Source organism: Canis lupus, chromosome 10 (genome assembly GCF_011100685.1).
Source record: "Canis lupus familiaris isolate Mischka breed German Shepherd chromosome 10, alternate assembly UU_Cfam_GSD_1.0, whole genome shotgun sequence".
In the NCBI taxonomy this organism is placed as follows: Eukaryota; Metazoa; Chordata; class Mammalia; order Carnivora; family Canidae; genus Canis; species Canis lupus.
Window position 1 is genome coordinate 7,166,635 of NC_049231.1, and position 18,709 is coordinate 7,185,343.

The 18,709-nt window shown below is 40.3% G+C and overlaps 1 protein-coding gene across 2 annotated transcripts in view; it reads left to right on the forward strand.

Moving 5' to 3' along the window:
* SRGAP1 (SLIT-ROBO Rho GTPase activating protein 1) overlaps positions 1-18,709 on the forward strand; it is a 270,658-nt gene that overhangs the window by 130,738 nt on the left and 121,211 nt on the right. For both annotated transcript variants that reach the window (XM_038549883.1, XM_038549884.1), the window contains exons 2-3: positions 4,523-4,718; positions 9,222-9,384. In XM_038549883.1, the coding sequence (XP_038405811.1) occupies positions 4,523-4,718; positions 9,222-9,384 (359 nt within the window). The remainder of the gene's footprint in view (positions 1-4,522; positions 4,719-9,221; positions 9,385-18,709) is intronic.

Sequence of the window (18,709 nt, forward strand, 5' to 3'; positions counted from 1 at the left end):
TTTTAAAGTGCTTGCCCTTACGTTGTCAAATTTGATTAACTACTAAAAAGTAGTAGGCATGGAAATATGAAGAGCTATTTTGTTATTACGATTATGATCATTCTTGGAAATGTCTCCACAACCAGAATTTCGTGGAATTATGATGCAGCAGTATATCTTCCTTCATATAACAGCTGTAAGTCACAGATCATTTAACTCACTCACTGAAAGCATATACAGTTCACTGTTTTTTAGTGTGTTCACAGTTTTGTAACCATCACCACAGCCGCTTCTAGAACATTTTCATCATCCCATAAAGAAACCCGGCACCCCTTAGCGATTCCCTCCCATTTCCCCCAACTCCTCCAGCCCTAGTAACAACTCATCTGCTTTCTATGGATGAGTCTCTTCCAGGCATCTCATAATGTAATCAGTTTACCTTTGTGACTAGTATCATTCACTACAAGGTTGTATTTACATGGTTCATCCATGTGGTAGCATGATTCAGTACTTCATTCCTTTTTATGACTAACCTTCTATGGCTAGACCACATCTTGTTTATCTGTTCAACATTGATGGACGACACGTAGCTTGTTCCACTTTTCAACCATCACAAATAATGCTGCTATAAACATCTGTATAGAAATTGTTGTGTTCTCATTTTTCTTGGGTATGTACCTGGGTAGGAGTGGACTTGCTAAGTCTATGTTAACTCTACGTTTAACCTTTTGAGGAACTCCTAGATTGCCTTCCAAAGTAGCTGCACCATTTTGCATTCCCACCAGCAGCAAACGAGGGTTCCAGTTTCTCCACATCCTTGACAGTACTTGTTATTATTTGTCTTTTTTATTGTAACCATCCAAGCAGGTGTGAAGGGGTGTCTCATTTCTTTTGATTTGCCTCTTTCTGAATGCTGATGATGTTGAGCCACTTTTCATCTGCTGTTGGCCATTTGCAGATCTTTTTTGGAAAAAAATGTCTATTTAGATTCCCCATTTTATTTTTTTTAAGATTTTATTTATTTATTCATGAGAGACAGAGAGAGAGAGAGGCAGAGACACAGATAGGGGAGAAGCAGGCTCCATGCAGGACCGAACACAGGTGCTATACTGCTGAGCCACCCAGGAGTCCCCTAGATTCCCCATTTTAAAGATCAGATTGTGTTTTTATTACCAAGTCACAAGAGTTCTTTATATATTCTAGATACAAGTTCCTCATTAGGTACATAATTTGCAAATATTTCTCCCATTCTGTGGGTTGTCTTTCCACTTTCTTGGTAGTTATAGCTGTATATCTTGTAATGTACTTATCCTTCAGGGCATTATGTCTTCCAAGCTCTTCCACTATCAGCTCCTCTTTCCATAGCTTCCTGGTACCTTTCTTCATTACAGCGCTGAGCAATAATGTATTGATACTATCAATTTAGGATTTGTATTTCCTACCAGAAGGACTTGTATACTGTAAATCTTCATAACTCCTGCCTGACACAAAATAGGAGCTCAATAATGGCTTGGTTAATCAAATTAAAATGAAGCTTGAGTCTCCAAAAAATGATCCAGATCAATACTAATACATGAAAGCTAATAGAAAGAGTCCTGAAAGGATGTCTTTAAAGAAGGTGGGTGGGAAGCTGTAATCCCTTTTACAGAAATAAGACTGATACTTTTTCTAGAAATCACTCCTTAATGTGATGCTTTCATCAGTTCCAGCCCTAACGGATTCTTTGGAACCTGGGATGACAGTGGTGCTGTGTCCTGTAACCCCCTGTGGTCCCATTGCAAGGATGGATATGGTGTGGGGCACAGTGCATCACAGGCTTCTTTGACCTTTTCTGAGCAGTGGACCAAAATTTATATGACTATTTATTTCACTCATTTATTTAAAAATATTTTAAATTTTCCAGTGCTGCATAAGGTTAGATCACATCTAGTGAGGTCATATTGACAAAGCTATACCATGAGTGGGGAAGTGAGCTCCCCTAACATTGTGCTGCCTTGTGGCTCTGATGTAGTATAAGGAACCCAAAGGTTTTCTCTTCCTAATAAAACATGCCTTATGATAGTACTTTTATATTGATTTTTTTTCTTTATGATCTTTTTGTGTGTGTGTGTGATCTTTTCCTCATTTGTCCCCAGCTTGTCTAAATTAAAGAGGGAATCAAATGAATTCTTCAGTTTTTGGAACATGTTTTATTTTCTCACCATAATACCCTACATTCTGTCCCTTCATATTTTCCTTCTTGAAAATGCTGCTGTCCTATTTTGATGGGAAAATTACAGATAATATGAAGGAACAGTTACTCCCTGCAAAAAGATGAGACTTTTAACTGTTTAAATATGGTCTTTAAAATTCCCTAGCTCTTGATTTTAAAGACTGAAGAGAGTGAGCAAGCAGAAATCAAATGAGACTGAAGAAGGAAGCCTACAGAATTTTTGTGTAATTCTATTGAGATCTGTACTCTCGGCCACTTTTATTTCTTATTTGGCACTAAAGCCACTTAAAAGAAGGGGGGTAAAAACCCTTAGTTGACAGCCTAAGACCATTGATTTATTTTCTCTTAGCACAGCAAGATGTGCTAAAATTACTAAATCTTAAAAGACTTACTGAGATTTCTGAATGAGAATACCCACACCCCAGATTTCTTTTCTCTTCACAAAACAAAAATAGTTCTGTATTTTTGAGGGAAAGAGTTTGGCAGACACGGTGATTATAATACTGTATTGAAAAACACTTACTTTGACTAAAAACCAGATGCTGTTCGTGGTAGTTAAAAGCCTGTAATAATGTTTTCACTTTGGTGATCACCACATTTCTATGAGATTAATAATAGAGTCCCCCAGTCTAGAGATGGAGAAACCAAGAGAGGACACTTAAGAAACGCTTACTGCCCTTTTCCAGGGTTTCCCAAAGCAGTGTTGCCTGGAACATGACCTTATCGAGGGCCTCATGTCATAGTTATTGTGTCTTTTTTGCCACGATAAAGTATTTAATTGAGTTCTTTCTTTGTAAAATGTGGATGCTACTTGTACCTGCCTCAATAGGGTATAGAATAGTGTTTGATTACTGCTAGCCTTGATTAAATTGAGCAAGTTTCCTGACTCCCAATTCAGAAAGTGACCACCCTGCTCTTAACGAGCTTGATTAAACATGGCCAAATGTATGCATACATATCATGAGCTTGGTCTTTCTCTGCTGAACAAGAATAATAGGAATTGAGGGGATGTTATTTGGACATCGATTTCTCTCTTTTTTTTTTTTTTTAAGATTTTTATTTTGGAGGCACCTGGGTAGCTCAGCGGTTGAACATCTGCCTTTGGCTTAGGGCATGATCCCAGGGTCCTAGGATCGAGTCCCGCATCAGGCTCCCTTGGGGAGTCTGCTTCTCCTTCTGCCTATGTCTCTGTCTCTCTCTCTCTTTGGGTCTCTCATGAATAAATAAATGAAATCTTAAAAAAAAAAAAAGATTTTTAGTTTTAAGTAATCTCTACACCCAGCATGGGGCTCAAACTCACAACCCTGAGATCAAGAGTTGCACGCTCCACTGACTGAGCCAGCGAGGCGCCCCTGCACTTTGATTTTTATTAACTCTACTCAATTAGATTCAGCCCTCATTTTTAGGACCTGTGCACTGACTCTGGGAAAGATGAAATAAAGTTTTCCAGGATGAGTATGCTTGTCTGGAGGTTAGCCCTGGGTCTCAGACAAAAACAAGTCAGTAATTGTTGCTGTATCTCATTTTCCAAAACACACAGGTTTCATTGTTATAGTCATTTACAGATAGTTTTGCGTGACACCGCTCTGCTTTTGTGTTCTTTTCCAAATCAGTAAAAGACTAACCTTCACCTTCCTAATGTATTAAAATCATCAAAGGATTCTTTGCAGGATTATGTGTGTCAATAGAGCTGTTAGTTTGAACGATGTGTAAAAAGTGAAGGCCAGTGAAGAGCCTTTGATGTTGTGAATAGAATAATAAAGTAGAATCTGAGGATTCCACTTATGAATGAATTATTTGGTTATAGAAATAAGTTATTTTTAGGCTCGGCATCCCTATAAACCCAGAAGCTACGTGTTTTACAAACTAGAAATTTATGCACTAAATAAAAATTACCAGATGTCAGTGTCTGTGTTTGCCAACTAGCAAATATGCTGTGGTTTAGAAGTTTGGAAGAAATGATGCTCTCATCTTTGCCATTTAAACTCAAAAGGTACAGTTGAGGTAAAGTGCTATTGAAAAAAATTACAATGTGTGCAGCTCCCCAAAGATGTCACATGTTATGTAAATTATCTTAAAGGCTTTGCCCTCCTCACTCCCTGCATGTTTGTGGATTGCAAATGTAACCCATGTTTCTATTCCAATTTATAACATTCCTTCCTGGGATTTGTCTCATTCTTTTAAAGGGTCAGCAGATTATGTAAACGGATCTGGACCTTAGGAGTCTCATAAAGGTCCAATACAGAGCTAATTATTACTTTTTATCTTGCACATCCTGCACACCTCAGTAATTTTCACAAAATCATCAAATGGATTCTCTTCTTTCCTTAGAAATTCGAGCTCAGCTAGTAGAACAGCAAAAATGCCTGGAACAGCAAACAGAGATGAGAGTTCAGCTTCTCCAGGACCTGCAGGATTTCTTCCGGAAAAAAGCTGAAATTGAGACGGAATACTCTCGGAACCTAGAGAAGTTAGCAGAAAGGTTCATGGCAAAAACAAGAAGCACTAAGGATCATCAACAGTACAAGTAAGAGACACTTGACTCAAATTCATGTTTCCAAGGTGATAGCCTACCTTCTAACTACCCTTCTTGGTTTTAGAATTTTCCATCTTTGAGAAGCTGTGATTGGCATATCCCCATAGGTAAAAGCAACTGTCTGCATTTATAATTTATGAGCATCAGTGTATCACATTTTAAAAGTATTCTCTTGACATTTTTCCTTTCCATAAATATATATTTGTGGATAGCTTTATATATAAGAAGAAAAGGTGTGTGTTTTAAAATCCCTAATTACAGAAAAGTGGGAGTTGGTCTCTACCACCAGGTAGATATATCAGTGGGCACATTTAAAATGGCTGCTTCTTCAAGCAAAGACCTCAGGATTTCTGTAGTGATTTTGGATGAAAATAAGCAATAAGGGTTGCTTATGTTTAGCCCCCACCCCTCAAGTTTAGCTGTGGTCACTGCAGTTGAGATTGACTTAAAACGAGGATCTTTAGTAAAATGCTTCTGACCAATTGTAGTTAAACCTTGAATTTAAAAAAATTAATTGTACTTCATTTGTTCAAAAAATACAGATTTTCTGATAATGAAATTTACTTTGTAATTTAGATCCTAGAGACAGAGACAAGTAGGCAGACAACTTTCATAGAGTAAAGTATACAAGTACTGTGACAGAGTGAGTGCAGGATGCCATAGACAGACCCAATGGAAATCCATTTTATAATGGAGATGGGGAAAGGAAGAAGTGATAATGTAAGCGAAGACATGAAGGACTAGTTGACAAGTTGAGGGGATCAGAGCAGGATGTTCCAGACAAGGGGAACATCCTGGATTGGGGGTAGAAGGGAAGAGGTGTAGGGCAGTTTTGCAGAACAGAAGTAGTTGGATGGGAGCGGGTAGTGAAGGGGGTCATCTGGGTGGCTACCTCTAGACTTTGTCCTGAGGTCATGAGAAGCCTTTGGAGAGTTTTAATTAGAAGTGACCAGCTCAGACCTTCAACTTAGAACGATGATGACGACCATCGATAGGATTGTGGACTTGAAGAAGCTGTAGTGGAGGGAGGGAGAACATGTAGGGGGCTCTCACAGTAATGGCGTGAACCAGCACCACTGCAGCCAGAAAGAGACTTGTCTAGGAGATATTTAGAAGGCAATGCAGTCTTTCTTTTCTGGAAATAAACTAGACTAGGTAATCTGAAAAGTATTTCTGCTATAAAACTCTCAGAGATGCCGATTAAAATGTAATAGACATCATTTTAAATGTGTAACTGAACTCATAGGAAAGTAAGGGAAATTTCCAGGGGCCAAAAAATAAAAAGAAAGAGGGAACTGAAAACTCGAGTGGACATTCATATCCACCCTTTAGTCCCATATGAGGCAGATGATGAGGCCTGTGCAGGGTAGAGAGGTGGGCCTAAAGGCTTCCTACCACCAACCCTATCACACTACATCCCACCCTAAAACTGAAACCAGAACAACTACTATCTCTGTGTTGGTAAAACAGAAAACTGCCAACCCCCTTGCAACAATGAGGAGTCCTGTCTACTCAGGCTGAGCTGCAGGCTGGAGAAGGGCTGCACGGAAGCCCATCTTTGTCTTCACCGTTGGCTTTGCTGTTTTGTTTTATACCCCTCTATGGCCTCGGATCCTGTGTAAAAAAGTAGGATGAGCAGTACCCCTCGGGTACTTTTGCAGAAGCAAATGCAGAACAGCTCTAGATAGGGAATACTTTTTCTTTCAATGCCTCACCTCTTGTGTTGGTCCAGCCCAAAAATAAATCTTGGCAGTGGTTCCCAAGGTGGACACATGTCAAATGTACTTGACAGAGACTAGAGCTGGAAAGGAGATTGGAGCCAGTACTGTATTATAGTGACTGTGCCTTTTTAAAAGTGATTACAAGTAAGAAGACAGCCCATTTATCCATTCGGTATATACTTTTCGAATGTTTTCGGTGCACTTGGAAATCCATTGTGAACTGAAAACTGGTATGGGCCCGTGCACTAGTCTGATCCCTTAGGGATTCAGCTGCCCTTTTCTTTTTCCTGCTTTGTTGACGTGTTTTGTCCAGAGGTAAACTGTTCAGAATTTTCTTTGATTTGGGTAAGTTTTTCAAATATGGAAATGAAGGTAATATGGTAATATGTCCTTTCTACAGAAAGGACAAACCAAGAGTAAGAAGCAAATCAAAGACACGCTTTATGAAAGAGCCAGACCTGGTTTGAATCCGGGCTTTGCTGCTTGGTTTCAGCCAAGTTGCTTGGCCTTTCTGAAACTTGGTCTCCTAACTTATAAAATGACATTTTGTGACCATTAAATGAGAAACACTATGAAGCCCTTGATGTGATTGATAGCTGGCATGGGTCATGCATTCATTGTTTCTTCTCTCCACCAAACAAAGGTTAAATCTTGGGCACAGTACTCAGCTTTGAGATGCTCTTTATGTAGAACAGTCCTCAGCTTAGGGTTGCCACTGACAGAAGACGGAAGCTTAGATCAGCCTTCCTGGACTCAAAGACTCTGATACTAGCTTTGGTCTTAATAGCAAATCAGCATGCCTCGCTAAGCTTCTCTCACTGATAAAGGGGATACAAAGAATTTTTGCCTTAAATTGTAGTGGTCGGATTATGTAGAGTTGCTGTGTGTAAAGTCTTCAGACCAGCCTCTAGATAAAAATAGCTAACTTTGTAGAGCACTTCCTGTGGATCTAAGGCATTATAGAAAGTGGTAGGAAATATATATCAACGGAAATAATCATCATAATCTTATGAGTACTGTTATTTTACCCACTCTCCAAATGAAGTTACAGAGGCAGAGAGAAGTTTGGATAATTGGGCCAAGGTCACACAGCTAGCAAGTATAGTTCTGGGATTTGGACTTGGACAGTATAGCTCCATATTCTGTGCTCTTATGTAGTATTTCTTACAGTAGGTGCTCAGTACCTGATAGCTGCTATTATTGTTGTTGGTGGTATTCTTATCACTTACTAAGGCAATAATATGTGTTTATTCAGGGAGTGAAATCACATTTATTTAATGTTTACCATGGGCAGGGCACTCAGGATACAAAGACGTAGGAAATGTTGTTAAAGTAGGAAAGGTTGTCCAAGAATGTATGGGTTACTTCAGTGTAAAGGATAGACATAGAAGTTAATATGATAAGGTGACACGGATCTCTTGGGCTGACCAGATAGAGAATGTCAGTGGAAGGGCTGCCAGGGAACCAGTGCCCCTTGCTTGATGGCTCTGAGGGAAAAAAAAAATTAGGTTCTCTAGGTTGGTGGTGTAATCCTGGGGGCTTTTCTAGTGTGTGCCAGCGCGAGGACCCAAGAACAGAGGACTGTCCCCCTGCACTTGTTCCTGCTTCTGCTTCCATCCTCTACTTCCTCTTTCTTCTACAGAGGGTTTTGACTTAATTCAGTGTCAGATCCTGAATCTGAGGAACTTACAGGCAGAAAGAGCTGAATGAATGATTTCTTCCCTGATTTAATTAATATTCAGAGTCATAGATGATCATGAATAGTAAGATACCATGTCTGATACAAATGGCTCTAGTGTCCTGAGTTAGGATAAGCATTCTTGTGCCTTTTTGTCATTTTTCAGTTAGTTAGACTTTTAAAAACAAAAAAAAGCATTGTACTTTTTTTTCTTTCTTTTTTTTTTTTTTTTTAAGCAGTAGCATCCCAGTTAACTTGCTGTTTTTGAGGTTTAAAGATTTTTTATGAGTCCCCTTTTGTGGCTTGTATTCACTTTTAGCTTTATTACCTGTAATAAACAAGGTAGGAGCACCTGGCTGGCTCAGTTGGGGGAGCATGAGACTCGTGATCTTGGAGTCATGAGTTTGAGCTCCACGTTGGGTGTGGAGCCTACTTTAAAAAATAAAATAAAATCAAAATATCAGAGTAAAACAAAGGATAGTTACAAACATTAAAGTGTTTAATGACGAGTCACGAGCCACTACACTCCTTGGTTCTATTCATGAGCCTTCAGATAGTGTTGTAGAGTTGTGATTCCCAGTAACACTTTTTGGGACGCTGGGGTTTATGTATCAGGGGATTAATAAATAATCCTCGAATGTACGTTCCATGGAAAGCATACCTAAGCCAAATCTCTTTTCCAGCAGCAGACTGGACATTCAAAGCAGACTTTGTGTGCAGTGGCAACCACAGTCTGTCTGAGAGACAGTAGTCAATAGGTTTTTGTGTAAATAGAAACTACTTTCTTCAATGGGGTGATTAAAGCTGAAAGCCTGGCTGATTACTGTGTATATTAGGGTCCCATGGCCCTTGTCAGGAGTGGGGGGTTTTGACTGGTGTCCATGGTCCAGGTTTCTCCCCCCAAGTTTAGGGAATTGCTGGCTTTCGGCCATCACAGCCTGGAAGGCCATCCTCCTGGCTGGGGAGTAGCCCGCTATGAGCAAGACCAGCAACAATACCCATCTGTTGTGGCTCCTTGTTTGCTCTGGTGGCTTCCCTCAGCTGCTTGGGGCAGCTTTGAAATTGATGGTAATTCTGTTTTTCTTCCCTTCTCAGGAAAGACCAGAACTTGTTGTCTCCAGTGAACTGCTGGTATTTGCTTCTGAACCAAGTGAGAAGAGAAAGCAAAGACCACGCAACTTTGAGTGACATCTATCTGAACAATGTGATCATGCGGTTCATGCAGATAAGTGAGGATTCTACTCGGATGTTTAAAAAGGTACATCCCCGCCCCACCCCCCCCAACCCCAATCCTGGTGCAGTGTGTCTTCTCGGGAAGACACAGCGAAGGCCAGCGCCTTCACTACTTATTTGTACTCTGTAGGTTTTGGCTAAGAGAAGGAAAATTCTTTTGAAAACTCAAGACACAAAACCATAAGCATGAGCGGGCATGCCTACAGAGTTGTAAATCGCTGAATCTGTGACCTGAAGACAATGCAAGCAAAATTGTGAAATGAGATGGACCTGCAGATTGCACCCCTGTCCTTAGGAATATGTTGCCTACACTTAGGAAGAAAATCAAACAGGAGAGGAAAAGCCTTTAAGTTCTGTGTTTTGGGCTCACACATGATCAGACATTTGTGAAGGACAAGGCAACCGGATGTGCTGCTCTCTGGGGAAAATGTTAGCATGGTTCATTTTTTTTTTTTCCTTTGTTCTCACCAGACTAGCAGCGGAGGTGGTGAGAGGATGACATGAAGAAAATCCCACAGAGCATAGAAAATTCAGTCTCTTACATGCCAGAGAGCTTCCTCCTTTCCAAATCCACTTTAAAAAGTAGGGGCTGGGCTTTTAAGCCTTCTTATCATTGTTAAGCACTCTCAGCCAGCTCTCAGTAATTTTATTTTTGTTAAGAACGGGAACAGAATCGGACCATATCCTGGGTAGGGAATGCAGCTACTTGCCCAATAAGACTCGCTTTCACTTTATGTTTATGGGACAAGGGCTCTCCCCACCACTCCTCAGTTTTGTGCTTAGTGGTGTGGGGTGTCTATACCAGTATCTGTACTCTATTCAGTAAGTAAGCATTAGTTTCAGAAAGTAGGGGGGAAAAACCCCACCTTGTAGGTAAATGACATATTTATGTTTCAAAGGGGCCCTTGAAAACAAAGATGTAGTGTTCAGCGGGCCAGCTGGAAAATCTCTTAGCTATGTTTGATGTGTCCACAGTAGGTTCCATTTCTTTCTTTCTTTTTTTTTTTTTTTTAAGATTTTTATTTATTTATTCATGAGAGACACAGAGAGAGAGGCAGAGACACAGGCAGAGGGAGAAGCAGGCTCCATGCAGGGAGCCCGATGCGGGACTCGATCCTGGATCTCCAGGATCCCGCCCTGGGCTGAAGGTGGTGCTAAACCGCTGAGCCACCAGGGCTGTCCACTAGGTTCTGTTTCTGACCCAGAACTGGAATTCAGCAAACTCCAGGTCCTCCTTTGCTCTGTGAAATAGGAAAAAAGTAATAACAAATGTTCCAAACAAAGGAGGCCCTTAAATTTGGAAGAACATATTAAGAAGAGTACAGGTAGAGAATTGCCCAATGTATCTTAGGAAATAGAAATTTGAAAAACAGTTTAGATGGAACCATGAAAGTGATTTTCTCAGATGTCAGCCTGTTCAGCCAAGGCCTCATTTAGTTCACTGGGGTTTTTTGAGCATATTCTATGAGCAGGAGATGGTGTCAGGTCTTGGAAAGTCTACATAGAGGAAGAAAAAACAGTCCTTGTGCTCAAGAAGGTCACATTCCAAATTTGGATGGCACTGTATGATGCTTCTAGTTGTGCGAAGGCTGGCATCTGTTCAGCCAGGGCATCTGGAGCCAGCACCTTGTCAAATCCATTTTTTTTTAATCTGTTCAACAGAACATCTTTAAAATGCCTGAGGAAGCAGAGTTAAAAGACACGTCCCTGCCTGCATGGAGCTCATTATAGTAATTAACAGTTATCATGCTAAAGGGACACACAGCCCGCTGTGGGAACTCAAAGCTGAAGATCGTAACCTTCCTGGGGGGAGGAAGGGTCAGGAAATTCTTCACGGAAGAGGGAATCCTTGGAGTGAGACTTGCAGGAGAAGGAGGTGGTCATCAAGCAGACAAAGACACTGTTCCAGGGAAAGCAGTAATACAACATGTTCAGGAAAGAGTTTGCTGTCACTGGGCCAGGGTCACGTGGGAGTTGAGTGAAGGGATGTGAGGCTAGAAAGGATGGTGGCTATAGAAAGGGGCCCTGTATGTCTTGCTAAGTAAGATGTAGGTATTTATATTTTGTGAGTCAAAGTCCAGGGCTTGATAAAGGTGATAGAAACCTGGGGCTGAGAGTTTGGATTTGAGTGACAACTCTTCTGCTTACTTGCTTTGCAGTCTTGGGAGATGATTCAAGAGAGTGCTCTCCACTGTTGAAAGGAGTGGGTGAGGCAGGATGGGGCAGAGGGGAAGAAGCTGAACCTCTGGTGGCTCTGGAGCTAGGGTGGTCCTTTGGAGTTGTGTCATATCCAGGCAAACAGGCCTCGCCTCTGTTTTGCAGTCATTGGATTTGAGCTGCCCTGGGGGAGGGGCTCAGTAATCCTAGGGTGAAGCAGCTCCTCTTGGTGGAGGGTAATTCCCAAGAGTAGTTCTCAGAGAGGCATCAGCTGCATCAGCAGCCAGCAACCAATATTCCCAGTTGTTAGGGGAATAAGATCTTGGCTCTTGAAGAGAATCTGGAGGATGTGCAGTAAACACACAAACGTGTGTATAGGCACTCACACACACATACCCCACGCCTGCTTCTTTGCTACCTAGAAATTCTTTTCTTTCCAGATTTCCTGGGACTCGCAAGAATTATGATTCTTGGAATGCTGTTTATAGGGGACCCCTGGCTGCTTTGGCATTTAGTGGGGTGAACAGTCTTCTAACCATTAGTGACCAGCTGGCAGGTTAACGGTCATTACGGTTCCGGGTGTCGAATACTACCTTTCTGAAGCAAACGCAGCACACTCCACATCCCACTTTTCTGTGTATAGTCTTGCTGGAAAAAAGAAAGGACAAGAGGCAGAGGGCAAAAGGGAGAGATTAAAGCTTATTGAGAAGCCAGATCAGCTCACTAGGACACATTTGTCATCTAAAAGAACAGGAAGCTAAACCCATACCTATCAAGTCCAGAGAACTTTAGGTCCCTTTAGATTAAAAAGCAAGACTAGTCTTTTATGCCACCACCACCCCCCCCCCCCCTTTTTTTTTTTTTGGCTTTTTTGATTACCAAATGTTTCTCTTCGGTCCAGCTCTTCTTCCATTATTGTGATTCCAGAAGTGCATTTTCCATCAGAATGAAAAGAAATCATCAGAGCTAGTCTGAAGTGACCTTAGAACTATTATGGGGTCCTTAGCACAATGCCTGTCTTTCTTGGGAAAGGATTTTGAGACTTCCTCATTTTTCAGAAATATCCCCATGTCTGTATGGAGATCCAGGTAGATGCTGGGGGTTTGACAGTTTCAGCCTCGTACGCAGCTGTATTGTATTCCATTTAGTCAGCGGTAGAAAATCCTTTTACCCAGGATGCCTGGGTGGCTCAGTGGTTGAGCATCTGCCTTTGGCTCAGGATCCCCGGGATCCTGGGATCAAGTCCCACATCGGGCTCCCTGCAGGGAGCCTACTTCTCCCTCAGCCCATTTCTCTGCCCCTCTCTGTGTCTTGTGAATAAAAACATAAAACCTTTTTTTAAAAAACAACCAAACTGTTCTTTCACATAAAGAGTTTGAAGCAGATAATTCTAGGAATGTTTTTGTGCCCAAATAGACATAATAATTGGAAAGACACATAAAAATACATAATTCCACACATAGGTGTAGGGAACAGCCTTAAAGCTTAAATTTTAATCACATCAGAACTAGTTAGAGTTTTCATCAGGTAGAAAAAGTAAAAAGTGTTTTAGAAGACAACAATACCCAATTATTCAAATACTGATTATTTCAGATTTAGGCCTTTAGAACTGTAAATGAATCCTGTTGGTCAGAATAATGTAGTGGTTCATCTTTTAGGCTCTGAAATCAGATATTTTACGTTACGAATCTTGGCCTTTTCACTATTACTATCTGTGTGGATTTTGGAGTATTTGTAAATCTCTTAGGCCTTAGTTTCTTTAGTATCTATAAAGTAGATACAGTAACCTACTTCAGATAATTGTATGGAGGATTCATGAGTCATCCATGAAAAGCCATTTAGCCCAGTGTCTGGACTTGAGAAGTCCTAGGTAATTTTTAGCTATTATCTTTATTATCGTCTGTATTCTAAACCCTTACTCTGTAGCATTACACTAAATGTTTCCTCAAGTCATTATACTAAATGTGCCCTCATTCTAAGGAGAATATATGCTGCAGCTGTGATAACCACAGCCGGATCATTACGCAGCGTTGGTCTATCACTTACTATGAAGTTGTTCCAAACCATATTTGTAAGCACACTCTGAGAAATGTCCTCCCAAGGTGCTTGCTTGTAGCCCAATTAAAATTTTGGTTCTCACATTTCATCACTTAGTGGGAAATCAGGTAATAACCCAATGAATATCCATGTTGGTCAACACACCCTCCACCCCACTCTGAAGTCCCCCCACAGCTATTTCACATACAGAGTCTTAATTTTGAGGCTTCACGGATTTCTTCATTCATTCAACAATAAGAGTTACTCAGTTCCAGACCCTCTGTTAGATATGGACAGGGCAGGACTCTGTTTTTACTCTCTTAACTTCTGCTTTGCCTTTTTAGAAGAAGGTCGGGAATTGGAGCCTCCTTCTATACTTGGGTTTGTTTCATTATCAGCCCTTGTTTCTTTCCCAAAGAACAAGAGGTGGTGAGGTGTTTCTTGCCCTGTTCTCCAGCCCTGCCTCCCAAAGTGATGAGATTTTGTGGTCTTCTTTCCATTACTCATGCTGAAAAAGAGTGTCCTGCATCTGGTTTGGTGCTGCAGCCAGAAAATGTGCAGATCATATGCTACACATAAAAACGTAATTAATGTCAGCAGTCATAATTGCAGGAAAGAACACAACCAGCTTGCAGTAATCACTTTATTTAAGCACCTTATCATATGATCTTATTTCCCAATTTTGAGACTGTTAATAGGAATATGTAGTTTAGAGGGAGCACAGTAAAATGGTAGCTGTTGAATATGCTAAATTCTCTTTGTGTGTTTTAAATTATCTTCAAGTCTATCATTTCCCCCATAGATTGTTTCAAAGTATTAATGTTTTTGTCTTCCTTGGTTTGCATAAATATGCGTACAAGTTTATTTCTTCCCCAATCATAATGGCATCTCTACACTACCACTTACCGAATTTTAACAACTATGCACCAAGCACTGTGCTCTGCGTTTTTCACACATTCACTTACGTGTGCTGCCCATAAACAGGTTTTATCACCTACGTTTCAGAGAGGAGGAAATTAAAGATTCAAAGATATAAGTTGTAGAGATAAGCTAGTGGGTATATATTTTGTCTTTACCCATACGTCTTAGTTCACAGTTACTGTGACTTCGTTGGTATTTTTCCATGGTAACGGGAGATGTTATTCCATGCATAGGTAAGACACTTCTTAGAATTGGGACACTATGGTCTTGGCCCTATTTATTTCTTATGAAGATCCTGAAGAATGACAATTTTGGGTGAGGCAGCCAAATCTGTCCATCATCCAGTAATAGGCAGGTATTCAAAGCAGCAGAGACCTGTCACAGGTCACTAAGAATGACTCCACTTGGGGATCCCCAGGTGGCTCAGCAGTTTAGTGCCTGCCTTTGGCCCATGGCATGATCCTGGAGTCCCAGGATCGAGTCCTGCATCAGGCTCCCGGCATGGAGCCTGCTGCTTCTCCCTCTGCCTGTGTCTCTGCCTCTCTCTGTCTCTATCATGAATAAATAAGTAAAATCTTTAAAAGAAAAAAGAATGACTCCACTTTGGCACAGATACTATAGGTTATCAGATTCAGACTCACAGAAGTTAAATTAACCTACTTTGGGTATTGCTGATTGTGTTGTGTGGCCCAATCTGAAAGGAAGGAGAGATTATTAATAAAATTTGGAAATTCACAGTCATTTTTTATTTTGATCAAGGCCAATCATATTCTACTTAAATACCCCAGTATGAAAAGAAAGAAAACCAAAACATTCCCTAGGAGGAAAAATGTTGTTTCAATTAGATCATTGAAAACATTCAGAGTCTTTAATGTAAGTTGATAAAAGATACCAGTCTACAACAGATCTCTAACACTCTAACTTTGTTTTAAAGAAAACTTGCATGAGTTAAAAAAAAAAAAAAAACCCTGAAAACTGGCAATCTGTATATGAGTCTCTTTTTTAATATAAAAATATATATTCATTGTAAAAATGTAGAAAACATTAAAAGTGGAAATAATTCTCCATATTAATATGACCTGTGGTTAGTACCTTGGGCTATATCTTTTCAGTATTGATATATATAAACATATTTGTGTAGTAAACAAACATACATATGTATGTATTTTACAAAATTGAGGTCTCGTTGCATATAGCTTGGGAACTTGTCCTTTTCATACAAAATTTGTTAGCATTTCCCATGTCTGGAAATAATCTTTTAAACTGGGATGCTTCATGTCTACATAGTGTTTCACTATCTGCATGGCTATGTTCTTTTGCTGTTTTTGCTCACTTTCCTGTTGTTTCATTCATCTATGGTGTTTTGTTTTTTTTCTTATGCTGTATTTCTTGAAGTAGAATTATTAGGTCAAAGAGTAGTATTGGAATGTCATGCTTTGGATAAAATTTTTATCTTTTGCCTTTTTGGAGAAAGGTGGTAATGGCTGTGATTTACCAAAGAGTAATCCATTCCCTGAAAAATTGCCTATTTTCTTAGCAAAGAGCTAGCACATGTAATTTAGGACACTTATGCAACAGTAGTAAATAATATAACAAGAGGAACTTTTTTCAGAGCATTTCAGTGTGGTGTAGCGGAATAATTAAATGCTATGCTGGTAGCATTGGGGGACAGCTTCATTATTGATGAGACCTGGATAAATAAGTGAGAATAGTTCAAGCAGACATGACTATCTGCTTCTCTTGAGTCTTATTGACTCTATGGCTAGCTCATTTTTCTGAAAATAAGTCAAAACTAAACTCTGATACCTTATAGTGATATAATTTTCTGAAATATTATAGAAGATGTTTTTAATTTGTATTTATAAGTTGCTTATCAGTGTGGCTAGAACAGAGTACTTAAAAATTAGCAGTTGTCTGTGTTCCTGCTCGAGCATTGACATCATTGTCTTTATTAATGACAAAAGGACACATGTGGATTGACCTAGCTATAAATTTAGCAGGTGAGTTACTAGAAAATAGCATTCACCATCAGTTCAGAAGCTTTACTAGAGATTTTTAGAGGACACTAAATAGGTGATATATGTGTCTCCTTGCCAAGTGGTAGAATTAAAAACCTGACATAGTGAAGTTGGACATTTTGTCATGCAGCATGGTACAGTGGTACTGATGCTCTTGTGTTAGTGGCTGAGCCCATAATTACCTTGAGACCAATTGTTGAAAAGCCCTTGAAACTTACTTGTGGTTAAAAAAAAAAAACAAAACCTGGGAGTATATAAAACGAAATTATTTTTTTAAGATTTTATTTATTTATTTGACATAGAACACATGTAGGGGGAGCGGTGGGCAGAGAGAGAGGGAGAAGCAGGCTCCCCAGGCACCAGGCACCCCTGGGATGTGGAACTTGATCCCAGGACCCTGGGATCATGACCTGAGCCAAAGGCAGACACTTAACTGACTGAGCCACCCAGGTGCCCCCAAAATTATTATTATTTTTTTTTTAATTTTATTTATTTATGATAGTCACAGAGAGAGAGAGAGAGAGGCAGAGACACAGGCAGAGGGAGAAGCAGGCTCCATGCACCGGGAGCCCGACGTGGGATTCGATCCTGGGTCTCCAGGATCGCGCCCTGGGCCAAAGGCAGGCGCCAAACCGCTGCGCCACCCAGGGATCCCCCCCAAAATTATTTTTAAATGGATATTTCTCAGTTACCTTTCTTCCTTCTGTTTGCTTATCTGTGATTTCTGATTTTTGTTCAATGAGCCTATTTATAAGACATACAAGAAAAGAATTATTGTAAACTATAACCTTAAAAGAAACTTGGCCCAGAGTACACGAGTCAACGTTTGCTGTTAAAAAGAAAAAAGTAGGGAGCTATAAATAGTAACTAATTCTACTCCTAATGCTGTTTGTTAATAGAGAAGTGGCGTGTTCTCCAGGTATCCTTGAAAACTGTGCTTTGAGCGTATAGAATTCAGAAGATTAAAAAGAAGAGACGTGGTATCAGGGAACTTCTGAGCAAGATGGCAGGTTGCACATGGACTTCCAACTGTCTTACCTCCCAAATTATCTTTGAAATGAAAATATATAATAGGAAATATTGGAACAATCCTTTTAACTTCAGGCAGGTCTCATTACTCCTTTCCTCACTGTCTTGGCTCCTACTTTACTTTGAGTAGTCTGCACCCCCGCTCACTCTATCTCTCTCTAGCACTTATCTCTTTCTGACATATCATATATTTACTTAATATTTATTCACTTCATTTCCCCTCATTTTTTTTTCAAAATTTACCATCTTAACCATTCTTTAGAGTATTTATTTATGATAGAGAGAGAGGCAGAGACACAGGCAGAGGGAGAAGCAGGCTCCATGCAGGGAGCCCAACACAGGACTCGATCCTGGGACCCCCAGGATCACGCCCTGGGCCAAAGGCAGGTGCCAAACTGCTGAGCCATCCAGGGATCCCCCGTTTCCCCTCATTTTAAATGTAAGTCCCTGAGAGAAGGGTCCTCGAATCATTCACTGAAGCACTGACTTGCACATAGTAAATGCTCAGTTAATATATATTGAATAAATAAATAATGAATCTTTACATTTGTATTAGAAACCAGAGATGAGTGTCACCTACATAACAGAAATTTCAAGGCATTTCAACCAGATCCAGTATTGACAGCTAGATTTAAGCAACACTGTTGTGTGCAGTCTTACTTCCCAAGAGCAAGAAACCAGGAAAATCACATGGTTAGTTTGTGGCAGACTGGAAAAAATGAAGTACAAGCTCTCTAGTCAGAGGAGTGTCCTCAGGAACCAAAAAGTACCAGGCAGATTAGAGAGACCATGAAGATTTTTTTTTAAATCCCATAAAGTTGTTTTCTTTTTTAAGATTTTATTTTTAAGCAATCTCTACACCCAGTGTGGGGAGCCCTAACTCACAACCCCAAGATCCAGAGTCACACACTCCACTGACAGAGCCAGCCAGGCGTCCCCCATAAAATTCTTTATGAACTCCTCAGCTTACTCCTGAGCTGGATGTGCTTGGGTCTGGTTTTAGGCAGTATGCTTACCAAGGACTTTGAGAACTGAACTAAGGGATACACCACTGCCTGGATTCCAGACTGAGCCCTGGATGGAGCATATACAGGACAGATACAGTAGTGTTACAAAGATGTTAGAAAAGAGAACTGACTTTGAAACCACAACCTATAGAAGGCCGGTCAGAATTTGCATTCTGAATCC